At 35.1% G+C, this 14,026-nt stretch overlaps 1 protein-coding gene across 2 annotated transcripts in view; it reads right to left on the bottom strand.

Annotated features, from left to right (window-relative positions):
• The window catches only part of USP15 (ubiquitin specific peptidase 15), a 69,476-nt gene that overhangs the window by 31,937 nt on the left and 23,513 nt on the right, over window positions 1-14,026 (bottom strand). For both annotated transcript variants that reach the window (XM_086748569.1, XM_086748579.1), the window contains 3 exons: window positions 13,158-13,284; window positions 7,817-7,962; window positions 5,484-5,545 (listed from right to left, as the gene is read on the bottom strand). In XM_086748569.1, coding sequence (XP_086604695.1) covers window positions 5,484-5,545; window positions 7,817-7,962; window positions 13,158-13,284 — 335 coding nt within the window. The remainder of the gene's footprint in view (window positions 1-5,483; window positions 5,546-7,816; window positions 7,963-13,157; window positions 13,285-14,026) is intronic.

The raw sequence follows: 14,026 nt of genomic DNA, 5'->3' as shown, positions 1-14,026 counted from the left end.
TCTGATTCTGTGACGGTGTGGTTATAACTAGGCTAACATACAATTTAGTATTTTAAAGCAAGCTTTAGTGTATTTAACTTTCTTCAGTTTAGACTATTCTCTTCTTACAAAAACCACTTAATTCAGTTAATCATACTTGTTTGGGAGGTGTGCATGAAAGGTTGATATTTTAGCATTCTGCAATCAAAGAAAAAAAAATAATGTTCACGGCATGCATTTGTTAAGTTTCCCAATCCTGCATTAACTGATATTAATGAACATGTTTGTTAAACTAACTTGAAAACATCTGTGGTACATTACCAATGTTTGATGTTTACCCACAGGGGCTCAAGACACATGGTTACCACAGTCCTAACAAGTTATTACGCATCAGTAAACGGCAGTCTAGCTCTTGACTGGCAGACAAGCTCTAACAGCTCTTGCTTTTACAATTTAAGACATCAGAGTAAGTTCCCAGTTAGCTCTATTCTCCACAATTCTCTTTCTTACAGCAAAGTGAGTAGAAAAGCACACTTGTATGCACATCAGCAGCTTCAGGGTAACACTCCAGATTTTAAATATCTTGGTTAAAGATGATACTTTTAATTTCAGTAGACAAACACAGTTGTTCTTTTGAAGACTCATGTTTTGTTTTTTTTTTTTTCCTAAAAAACTCTGATACAGAAGCACTAAATTATTTCAAAAAGGATCTTTTATTAACTTTTTTTTTTTTCCTCTTAAAAACACTATGGGACCTAGCTCAGAAACAAAAAAGAATCAACTAAGAACTTTTAGAGTTTTTCCAAGATAAACAGGCATACAGTTTTGAACCAGAAAAAAAAATTATGAAAAAAACTTACCATGTGACAAATATTGCAAGAAAACATTATTACAAGGAGAGAAAACTATGAATGTGTACAGACTCAAATTTCTGTGTGGTCAAAACATTAAAAAAATCAATGTATTCCATTCTACATGCAAAAATTGTTAAAATTAACAGCAGACCATCTGTAACTTATGCAAAGTAGCCAGCTATTTGATTAGGATGATTTATTCCACAGTGATGTCTAAAAAAAAGAATCAGAATTAAGTCTGTTACTTTTATTATACACATAGATGTATATTGATAAATTAATTTAAATGTCTTAGTTTTTTACCATATAAGAATAATTTTTGAAAAATATGCAGGATCAATAGATTTATATTAAATTTTCTAAGAAAACACCAAACAATATTTTCTAAAATTAGAAGGAAATAAGTTTCTAGTGAAGAGCTTCTTTGTATGTTTCTCTAAGTTGCTTTTATATTTGCACATAAAGAGGTAACAACTACTTCACAAAAAACTGATAGAAACCATGTCCTGGCTATTCATTTAGTAACTCATGGAACTTCAAAACTTAAGCTCCTTCCTTCTCCTTGTCTCAAGTTTTATAATCACAGACTGGATTAGAGGTTTTAATTGTTGTACAGTTTTTCCTGAACACAAGTGATTTGATTTTGTAGTGTAGTTGTTTAAGTTACTTGAACTACGACCTTAGATTTTTTTAGATCTTAATTTAAAACAGTGTCTTGATGATAACAAACCATTCGAATAGGATTGGTTGGTTGGTTGTTTTTGTGCCTGTGGAATAACCTCCTGCAGAAGGATACAGATATGAAAAAAAAATAATAATTGTTTGCACACAGAACACAAGTCTTCATTCAAGGACTGGGATCAGTAGCAACTAAGCCACCAAAGCAAATGAGAACTCCATGTTTGGATGAGTTTGTCACATGTATGACATTGAGGAGACAGTTATGCACAGAAAAGTTAGTATAACAAAATTTTCTGCAGAACTGCCCATTAATGCTAAGTAATATCTATTTTGGGAGCACATGACAGTAAAGACAATCCAGAAGTCATCACTATGAGCTCCCTTGAACAGGCTTCAGAGAAAGTCAAGCTTCCTGAGCAACTAACAGCTGATGTAAATAGAACCTCTCTGAGCAAAAAATCCAGCTATTCCTAAGCCTGACTGCTATTTAAGAATATCCACCACATTCAGATACCTAAAAAAAATAAATCACCAACCACATTTTAAGAAGCATTAAAATATGAGACAATAGCAGATATTAAACTTTAGTGGGGTTTTTACAGCAGATGTTGCAATTACTTCCAAAATTACGTAAATTCAGAAGTTAGAAGAACACTATATGTAAAAGAAATCTGAATACTGACAAGCTTGGACATACACCTGAAATTTTAAGTTGCAGACCAGCATCTCTGCTTCTATATCAACAGGATCTCAAACTTGAAATAATATCTTCCTAGGTTCTTCAGAAGAGAAAATTATGATGATAATCAATCTTTTCACTTGTTCAATTCATTATACTTTTAAGAGAAACAATTATAATTTTCAAAAGTGTTCCTTCCTATACTGAGCTGAGGTCTCAATGTGGCCACTTTCAAAGTAAGTATGTTTTTTTCTTGCAGTAGAAAAAGATGCTCACACCTTTAACACGTTTCTCACAAAAAACTGCCAATGTTCATCACCCGCAGTACAAAGAAAGAAAAATTGCCAAAAGCAGTAATCAACACAGAAGACTGCTGTTATGCTTCCACTAACAAGAAAGAGGCAAGGAAAATGTGTAGAACATCTTAGTATCTCTCACTTTCAGCTGTCACAGCATAGGTTGTGCTGCCATTCAGACAGACCGTGACAGGCTGAAGAAATAGGTACACTTGAACCTCATGAAGTTCAATCAAAAAGGCCTGCACCTGGGGAAAAATAGCCCCAGGGACCAGTATACACTGGGGTGGGGGTTGGGGAGAGATGGCAGTGACCAGATGGAAAGCAGCTTGATAGAGAAGCACCTGGGGTCCTGGTGGACAAAAAGCTGAAGATGAGGCAACAATGTGCCCTCAGGCCAACAACCTTGTGGGCTGCCTTGGGAAAAGCACTGCCAAGCAGGTCAAGGGAGGTCAGCCTTCCCCTCCACTCAGCACTGGTGAGACACCCCTGGAGTGCTGGGTTCACTTCTGGGCTTCCCAGTACCAGAGAGACAGGGATATACTGGAGCAAGTCCAGTGAGAGGCCACAAAGGTGATCAACGAATTGCAGTATCTACCTATGTAGAGAGGCTGAGAGAGCTGAGACTTTCCAGCTTGGAGAAGAGAAATCCCCAGAGTGATCTTATCAACGTGTAGAAATACCCAATGGGAGAGAATGAAGAAGACCGAGCAAGACTCTTCTTGGTGGTGTCCACTGACAAGAGAAGAGGCAATGGGCAAACGGAAGCACAGGTAATTCTGCTTCAATAAAGAAATTCTGTTTTACAGTGAAGGTTATCAAACACTGTAACAGGTTTTCCAGGGAGGATGTGGAGTCTCCATCCTTGGAGATGCTGAAAACCTGACTGGACACAGACCTAAGCAACCTGCTCTAGGGGACCCTTCTTTGACCAGGTGGGTTGAACCAGACAATCTCCCAACGTCCCTTCCAATCTCAACTATTCTGTGATTCTGTGAAAAGCTTAGCTGATGTTCTGAAATTATCCTGCCCTTTTCAAGCATTATATATCTTTCATACTTTTCAACATTCTAAATTTTCACCTTTCTAAATATGGCATTTTATTCCCTGGCCTCAAATTTATGTTTACAATTTGTACTCTTCTAAAACAAGCACTACAAAGAGGTAACCTCAGCAGGTCAGTGTGAGACCAGTGTGTGATGACAGGACTGCAGAGAGGTATCTGGATGATATTTGTGATGACAAACTAATACTCAATGCATCTCACACAGAAGACTCAAAAGCAAATATTTAATATTTCTACCTCTTTAAAAATGTATTAGATTTTTCATAAAGCTTTAAACAGATGTAAAATCCTGTCCCTATTACTGCTTGTTGATAGTTTCTATTTGAATCCACTAAATTTTGCAAACATTCCATTATTATAATGCATTTGAATACCAAATTTCAATCAATCTTTCTGATAGCTGCCAAACTACAAAACCATATCCCAGCTTCACAGTAAAACTATTCTTCCCCATTTGCTCATTTACTTATAGCCTTCTCTGACACCAGTATTTGCAATTATCATTTTACTTGTCCCCATGCCAAACATTTTCCAGGAGATATTCTTTATTTACGTACTGCTCCTGAATGCCTTCCATAAAGTGGAATAGAAATTTGACAGAATAAAAGCAGGTACCATCACCGACAATATCTTCCTATCAAAACTTTCAAAAGAATCCATGACATTGATTTATCTAAATTCTTTTAACCTTCAAAATCTAAATTTGATCTAACTCAAATTTAAAATTTGACTCTGAATTTACATTTCTACTAGATGCTTTTTGAGGTCAGAGATTAAACTTCAAGTATTTTGCATCCCATTGTTTCTACTGCTTTACATTCTCAATTCTTTGTATCATAACATCTTGCTAAGCAAGATTATATTGTTTATACTAAGCTTAAATTGAACTCAGACTTCATTAAGCAACTTAATAGAAGATAGTGCTCCTAATAAAAGTGCTTGAGATAAAACACCAAAGATAATCTCTGTCCTTCATATGATAAGCAATGATACTATAAAAATGTTTTAAAACAACAGTGAATCTCAATGACATGAATGATAGAATTGTTAGGGTTGGAAGGGACCTTTAAAGGTCATGCAGTCCAACCCCCTTGCAAGGAGCAGGGACATCTCCAACCAGATCAGGTTGCTCAGAGCCCTGTCCAACCTGGCCTTGAATGTTTCCAGGGATGGGGCATCCACCACCTCTCTGGGCAACCTGTTCCAGTGTTCCACCACCCTCATTGTAAAAAATAAGAAAGATATGCTCAAGAACCAGCCAACAAAGGGAAAAAACACAGTAAACTATTTGTAAGGCTGAGATCATGTTAGTTATGTTAGTTTACTAGTAACTAGTTCCAACTGTTCTTCAAAACCAATAGAACATGATTCAGATTCTGTAAGCAGTATCAAAAAAAAAGTTTATCCATCAAAATGAGAAAAACAACACTCAAATCTTTCTACTCACTTGCCATTATCAAGGTGCTGTTGATAATGGCAGCAGGAAGAAGAGAAAAGAAAAAGAACATCATACTCTTCATTGATGAGAGTCCAACAGAAAATAAAAACAACATGTTGTTAATGTAGACTGCAATTTAAATAATGTTTATGTGTACATCCTGTGCTCTGGAGATAAAATAAGCTAAGTTTTACCATTTTCTACTATAGACTTTTTTTAAATTTTATTTTAAAGCAGGACAATTTGTATCACTGGCTAAAATCCACAAAATTAAGCAATGTATATACAGGAATTCACCATTATTTTATCATGTTCTACAATGTGCAGCACTTACAACAAGCACACTATTCAGTATATTTTCAGCTAAAACATCTGAAGATAGATTTCCAAAATAAAATGCCACTTTAAAAAAGAAGGTTTTAAAAAAGCAAAATAACATGTGAAAATAGTTAAGCTATAGTGAGTAACAAGACTTAAATTCACAACTTACTTAGGAGTTGAAGAACCTCTTGGCCATGTTCCATCCTCATTCTTCTGTTCTATCACCAGTACCTACCACAAAAAGTGTAATAAGAAAACCGAAATAAAAACCCTCTCAAAGAGGTCAGAAGACACCCTCTGATGTCTAAAGAGCATCTATGAATCTATAGAAATCATGTCTATACAACAGCCTTGTTAAGGAAGGGATATTCCTGAAGGAATTTTGCCTTACACACAACAGAGATCTGTAGAAAAAAAAAAAAAAAAACACCAAAAAACTCAACTGTTTTTTGCCTTGATAGCCTTAAAATCATACCTGTCTCGTCACTCCTGTATTTTTTGCAAAAACATTAATCTAATATTAATTTTCCAGTGGGACAGTTGGCTAATGAAATTAATTTCATTCAAGTTGTTATTGGTACTAAAGGGAGTACAGAACACTCAGTCCTAAACACAGGCATCAAGTGTTATTTGACACGCCTTTGGGTATTTGAGATATCTGCCCTATGCTGGCAGATATGACATAGGACCTACAAAAAGCTCCTGCCTTTCTGAACTGACAGCTGGAATAGCCAGATCATTTGAAACGGCAACTAGATTTCAATATTTAAACTGATTCTACTTCTTAATTTCCAATGAAACTAATTCTGCATAACTGTACACTGATGTTTTAGAACGCTAATTAGTTGTCATGCTGTGCCTATACGTGTCTACACAGTGAAATACGTTCACATACGTACTTATGCTCAAAACCTTATGTATAAGTCATGCTGCCACTTGAAGATGTCATCACATCTGCAGTCTGAACACACTGAGACACGACACTGAAAATTAGCTTTCTATCTGGAAAAGAGCTGTCTGCTATTTTTTGTCATGATTGCTATTAAGACAAACTCTGCCGTATTTCCTTCCATTGGCTCTCAGGCTCTAAATAAAAGGAAGATTTAGACTCAAAAGTTCAATGGAGCCTCTAAAGGCTTGCTTCAGAAACTAACTGATAAATTCAGAACATTAATGTACTCAATCACATACACAGTTTAGAATTGCACAGTAAAAAATAACTATTAGGTTAGATAGACTGTAAAAGTCAGAATAACTATTATTAGATTAGCAGGCTCAGCAAGACAAATAACAACCTTATGTGTCAGCAAGTACAACTGACCAAGCACACATGGTCTACCACGACTTTTAGCACTTTCAGAAGCCATGGTTAAACTTGGTTTTGAACAATATTTGTTTTGCTGAAAGTACAGATGTCACCTAGAGATCTTTTTATGGCTGTATCAAACCATGCTTGCTTCACAGTTAATGTTTCACTGAGATGGAGGCAATTTGCAAGTAACATCTTTGATGCAAATCTTTTATGAGAGATGTGGGCTCTTCCAGCAGGACCTCTGTATTGTTAAAATTGCCTGTGCAAGTGCATGCAACGTGAAGCTAAAGGGCACAACAGTTCAAGCTGTTATTTTGGCGCACTGGTTACTTACCTTCCGAGGCATAAAACAAAACTGAAGCACAGCATAAATACTGCTGGTAAGTAGGTCAGAGTCAAGTATTTCCAGGCAAAAGGGAATACTTTAATACAATCTCATCTACAATTACTGACATCAAATTTCATCCATTCATATTTGTACAACGATAGCATGAACTACAGCTGTTGAAAAAACATCCAACTCTATTTGAAGACTAAAGAATCAATGTAATAATCTGAAAAGTTATTTTAACAATGAGATTTTTCAATCAGTTCACATTTATATTTGTGTAGCTTTAACATCCAATATTTGTTTGTTATATTCATCTGGAAAGGTAAAAAAGTATCTTGTAAGAAATCCTCCCATAACAAGATTTTTAAGTATTGATATAGTCTTACTCTAAAGCAGGTTTTCAAGCTCTTTGTCTCTCTAGTTTTTATTTGAAATATTTTCATTCTTTCTTAATTTCTTTCTGAAATCTGGACAGTGGAATTTGAATAGAAGACATTATTCTTTCAGAGTACCTAAAGAGTTCTTCAAATTTTGGGTTTCATTATAGGAGTACATCCCAGATCCTAGGAATATTTTTTTATTTCAGGTTTTACGAAATTCAAGTCAGCAACGTTATGGTCATTTACTTTTAATTCACCAGGAGAGTTAAATTAATCTTTAATCCTGAAAATACACTCAAAGACTAATTTTTTTTTTGATTAATATATTTATAAAAATCCTCTATCCCTAAGACAATTTATTAGGAGGCAATTTTCATTTAAAAAGAAGGAAAATTCTTTGGGTAAAGCTAGTAAAGCTACATTTACATGAGAAAAAAAAAAACAAGTGTATAAAAAAAAGAAATAATGTTATACTATACCTGTCCCTGGTATAAACCAGCATCCTGTATGGTACTGTCTGGCTTATTCAAAGGTTCAAAAGTATTACTCATGTATTTGTTCCACAATCTGGTCTCTTTTTCACCTGGAATATTGAAGATTTTTCTTATCTCTTTTTCAATTGTATCTGTTTGAAACAGAGAGAATACAAGTTTAGCATTTCACAAACAGTATAAGGTTGAATAAAGCATCAGAATCACCTACTCTTTTCTTATATTCAAAAAAGGAATGAAACCGTAGAAATAGCCACGCAACTACATCATGTTGGAAAAGCAAGAAGTTGCTAGTTTGCCTGCCTTAAAAATGGAAATAGTGAAAGGACTATTTTATTCCCTTCTGAATGTTTTAGCAAAGCAGACCAAATAAAGACAAGCTGACAAATAACAGATGACAGGAGGTACTTAGCTACCCACCTACTAATTTCCCAGAGTGTGGTAACACAGGACTGTGGGTGGGTAGGGAGCGATTAGAAGTGAGACTGCCAGCAAATCCAGGTGCAAGGAAGTGCAAATCATTCTGTTTCTCTCCCTAAATCAGACCCATTTTGGTTTTCACTCTTCTACTACCCATATACTAGTGCAATTAGCACTAGCCACAATATATATGCACAAAGTCTGATTTACCCACTCACAGAAATTAAGAAGTACTCTGTAAAACTGAAACACATAAATTTGGATGATGAAAGATTTTACGTCCCTGAAAGATTTAACATAAAAAGGTCTACCAGCTCCTACTCTACGTAACATAAATATATTCAGTGTTATATAATTTTAAGGTAGTATAATTATTGTATACAACTGAAATTTAAGAACTTCCTATTTAACTCCATTCTCCTTACGCAAAAGTAGAGTTTATTAAAAAGAGTTCTTTAATTTGAACTAATACGTACAGTGCTATACCACAGCAACCTCACTTAAATGTTCTTTTTAATTGGTACACTCATAAAGACCCCACAGCAGCCAAGTCTTGTAACAGCTAAGACAGGTAACAAAACAGGAGTCAAGCACTGTACAGTTTATTCCTGATGATCACTGAAAACACAGCTATAAAAATGGGCAGTGTAAGCTCTTTGAGAGACATTCTCCTGAAATGTCAGGATAAAACACCAGTGTGTCAGCTCCCCTAGTATTTCCCTTGCTCCCTTTTACTTATTATTATTATTTTATCTTCCACTATGTTAAATATGAAAAGTCAAAATGAGACCTGAAGCTTAAAAGGACCTTGTAAAAATCCAGCCATTGGCTTGTGAAATGCAAGACAACTGGCCAATATATTTGTAGATATTGTAGGCATCTTCTATGCTAGTTAACACACATTTCAGTATGAAAGCAAGTGTTAGACTGGATCATCTGTTTCTGTAACGGAGATGGTATGTAGGCAAGGTAGGCGCTATAAACAAGGCAAAAGGCTGTTATTTGATCTGTTGACTTCTTTTAAAAACATCACATACCATCTGAATCAATTCTCAACCAATGATTTAAAGTAACTGTATTTGAATGTAAGAATGAAACCAGTTGGCAGCAGTCTTAACAAAAAACAAAACCAAAAACCCAACAAATAGATTTATCAATGACTTTCACTAAAAGAATTTACAAAAGATATTTTTTCATTATCTTATTAATACCAGGACAATTAATTATTTGAGCATTGCAGCTTGTATTCCTCTCAAGTTCTAAGTTAACATTTATTATGTAGATTTTTAACATATTCCAGCTTCACTAACAGAACTGTTATGAGACAGGAAGCATCAATCCTATCAGATAACTACACATTATGTCCAAAACTGGGAAGAGCATGTTCCACTTGACTATTATGCTAATTTTGAGACTGTGAAACTAAGGTTCTTTTATATACTTCCACGAACGTAACCAATACACACTTAATAATTCTTCCCCCTGCCCCAAAGCAAGTATCACTGAAATGCTGGCTCATGATCTAAAGTGAAAGTGCCTGTTCCAGTACAAATGAAAACAATACATTCAAATAGGTATGGTCTGAAGCATATTGTGTAGGGAGGAGTTCTCCTCTAGTAGCGTTACACACATTCCATGTACAAGATGATTAGTACTAGGATGATGTCTAGAAGAGATGGAAAGATGCCTCTCAGTCCATCAGCTATATAGGCAAAATTTGAAGTAGTTCAATTTGAGAGTTAAAGGTTATGGATCTCATATAAGATATAATCTATATCATTAAAAATCAGACAGCTCCTCCAAAAAAAAACAGCTGCATGATTTAAGTACTATTTTGCAAGACTACGTGGGAGAGTCTTGATGAGATGCTGCAGAAGTTCAGTAGATCCTAATACAAGTACACCCCGGCTCCTAGAGGCTAGTGATATAACAAACACTGGCTAAAGGAAACTGTATTAAGATATTAATCTGTACTATGAAACAGCTTCATAAAGAAGGGAAAGGCTAGTCATAGATTCCAGAATAAACTGTCCTCAAGGGTGGCAAGTTTTACATTCTTTTATTCTACAGCAACTTAAAGGGAGATATGAATCAAAGCCATTTGCCAAGATAATTTACTAGCAAAAGTCCAAAAGCGCATTAGATGCAGAGCCACTGGTGTAATCTACGAAGTTTATCAGCTCAGTTTTGGAAGTGTTTCATGGTACTGCAGACACAATTTGACTCCTATTTGTCTGTAACAGAGACTACAGACAGTCCTTCTGCCATTTAGTGGTTTGTAAAACTCAAATAAGGGTAGGAAAGGCCTATACACCAGCTGATAACTTAGCTTTACCATACTTTTATATGATTAAGACTCCTGAATGGATCATTAACTCATTTTCACTCAGAAGCCCTGATGTTCTCTAGGATAAGCAACAACTAGACTGAAATGCTGCATGACCTACATCTATTGTCTAGCTCATGTTCTTTCTAGAATTAACCCCTCCCCGAAGTTAGTCATCAATCAGTCTCAAAGTTAATATGCACTGCCTCCGAGGTGAGAGTCCTCAATTGCAGGAGATTCCCAAGAAGGCCCAAAGAACACATTAGATGTGTCCAGTACCAGCCTAAGAAGATATTATCAAGTCTGTCCTTTATAATTTTTTTCCTACCTTGTACTAACTTATTGACATACAGCGTAGTTTAGTCTCTACTTGAGTGGAAAAGTAAAGGTATTCCAGGAGTAACACACATCTGAAGATTAGTAGATGAATATTACATTGTGCTTAGAGTATTTAAGGTGCTCCAAAACTTTGTCTGTTTATGTGAATTAAGGAAGGTCTCTTATTGGTCTTTTTAAGGCAGTAAATAATATAACCAATGATGGTGGGTAGAAAAATTAAAACTTCTTGAAAAGACCATAGCACCTTATGTCCACTCACTTCAGTGGGGCTGATACCGACTCCTCTGTACTACAAGTCTTCTGCAACCATAATGAAAACGCGCCCCTTACTGGCATATACAAGGAAGGGTGAAAAATAACCAAGATCCTGTAAAATTCCTCCTGCATACTATTTATAGATATAATGAGCATCTTTGCTATATATTTGATGAATTCCAGAACATCTTAAATATACTTAAAGTAAGGACGGGGAGTGGGGGGGAAATCTTATGAATGGATTATAAGAGAAAAACCTCAGGGATCAGTTACTTTTTCATTCTTGGAAGTCGTTTTAATTTTTTTTAGCTCTTCTTCTAAGATACAAATTCTTTTGGACATCTTGGCTTGGATGGCCCTGCTTGGTGTGCTTCATAAGAAGCTTCAACTTCAGAAAGAACGTGTTTTTAAGGCTTCCAAGAGCATGTCATCCACACTTCAGAGGAGCAAATAAGATCAGTGTCTGGAAAGGGGTTGCCAGTGAGCCTAACTGTTTATAATTCCAATGATACAATTAAGTACAGCTGCAAAGTAGTTTGTATTTGGTCCTCAGGGAAGGATAATATTAAATTGTTTTTTCTAAGCTTCTGGGTTTGCTTAGAGAACAATGAAGTACATCTTCCCAAGTTAAACCAGATCTCAAAAAGGTCAATTAATATACAACACTGAAGCCTTGTTTCAAAGAAAAAATTCAAAATTTTAAAGTTTTTATTTTAATACAACAAGATGACTACTCGTCTAACTTAAAGATAAAAATTTAATGAACCAAAATGATTATGTTTTTAAAGCAGACAATCTGCAAAGAATTAGAGGGTAGCAAGTATAAGTCACTACCCGTAATGTAAAGAGAAGCAAAACCTGAAAAAAACCTACATTGTTGTCAAAGAATGTAAACAAAGAGCAACAACTGGGCATAAAGTGCGAATGGCACAAATTGCAATTCCAACTGCACAAATACAGCTGATTGAAAGACTCTTATCTCACATACACATGCACAAATACATTAAAATTTGAGTTTATATGTTCAGTAATATCTTTGCATATGTTGTGATTGTTAAGGCTCCAGGGAGACCTTAAAGCAGCCTTCCAGTACCTAAAAGGGGCTTGTAAGAAAGATGGGGAGAAACTCTTTAGCAGGGCCTGGTGCGATAGGACAAGAGGTAATGGTTTTAAAATAGAGGGAGGTAGATTCAGATTAGACATTAGGAAGAAACTTTTTACAGCAAGGGTGGTGGAACACTGGAACAGGTTGCCCAGAAAGGTGGTTGATGCCCCATCCCTGGAAACATTCAAGGCCAGGTTGGACGGGGCTCTGAGCAACCTGATCTGGTTGGAGATGTCCACGCTCCTTGCAGGCTGGTTGGACTAGATGGCCTTTAAAAGGTCCCTTCCAACCCAAACTATTATATGATTTTCAGAGACAAATATGTTATCAAAATATAGTTTCAAACAGAATAACTACAAGTAAAGTAAGTTAAAGGTTTGATACAGGACTCAGTTACTGTAAAAGACTGTGCATGGCCTGCCACTCCAGAATCCAAAGAATACTGCCTTTGGAGGTCACCTTTAGCCACTAATTTATAAATTCAATTCATTCTTGTGTTTTGTAATATACATGACCAAAAATGTTGGCTAATGAAAGACAGGAATGGAAACACATGAAAAAAACATATTTCTTACACACCAAAAGCCAAGAAAAAGTACTATGAAATCCAATAAAGATAATTACAAACATCACACTGTTCACTTCCTGAAAAGCACAAACCTAGAAAATAAGATGCACAATTACTTTTTTGTCCAATTGTATTAAAAATCCTAAACATTCCAAATAGTTTAACTTTTAATTTTGACCCAAACCAGACTAGTCTCATCCTTTTTAATCGTTACAATATCCACCTATTATTTTTCCTAGATATTTATTCAGAACTTGCTACCAAGTACTATTTGAACAAGCAACAATCATATACTGTAAAAAATAGTTGTGCATACCTATTGTATCAGCTTTACTAAATCTTCGTGTGACAACATTGTTCATATTTCCATTTTCACAAAGCTTTAATTCTGTTAGATATACTTCTACTTTGCAGTGCTTTACAAACATACCCTGTTCAACGACCTGAAAAACAGATTGAGATCAGGTATCAGTCCAAGTATGTTTTCATATACACACTTCAAAATATTTCTGAGAACTCCTCAAGAAACTGAAGTTCAGGGAATGTAAAACAATAAACACAAAAAATTAGAACTATATAGAATTATCCTATAACTTGTTAGAGACAGAGTGAACTAAAAAGTAATTTTTCTTCCATGATGATGATGTGTTACCTGTGTGTAACACCACCTCCACGGCTTTCAAAGTGTTATGTACAGTGGAAATCATAAATATGCATACTTAACCAAAAGATAAGATACTTCATCAAAAGATAAAAACCACCAAAAAGTATTTTTATTTCAAAATACAATCATGGTATGCTACTTTCTCGAAACAAGAACTAGTTTTCATAGTTAAAGAATACTTATCAAAGCCAGAATACACACTAATAAAATCTCGATATCACATTCCTAAAACAAATCCTGTATATAAACAAGACCTATAAATCTTCTACTTATATTCTGACAATGAAGATATTAATCTGAAATTTCAACTAGTTATTACAGTTGTTTATTTTATGTTCATCTTTGTAACACCTATTACAAAACAGTTAAGTATACAAGATTTTTTTTTTTTAAAGTAAAATGTAGAAAAAAATATTCAGGGTCACCTCTTAAATGTTTTTCCCTTTGATCTTCCAAAGTGTAACTGCAGTACTTAGTCATGTAGACTGTTCCAAAAATAACCATCGGCCTGATATGTGATA

The sequence above is a fragment of the Chlamydotis macqueenii genome, chromosome 1 (assembly GCF_036417535.1).
Source record: "Chlamydotis macqueenii isolate bChlMac1 chromosome 1, bChlMac1.mat, whole genome shotgun sequence".
NCBI classification, from domain to species: domain Eukaryota; kingdom Metazoa; phylum Chordata; class Aves; order Otidiformes; family Otididae; genus Chlamydotis; species Chlamydotis macqueenii.
The sequence above is the reverse complement of the archived record's forward strand: the minus strand, read 5'-3'. Positions and strand labels throughout refer to the sequence as shown.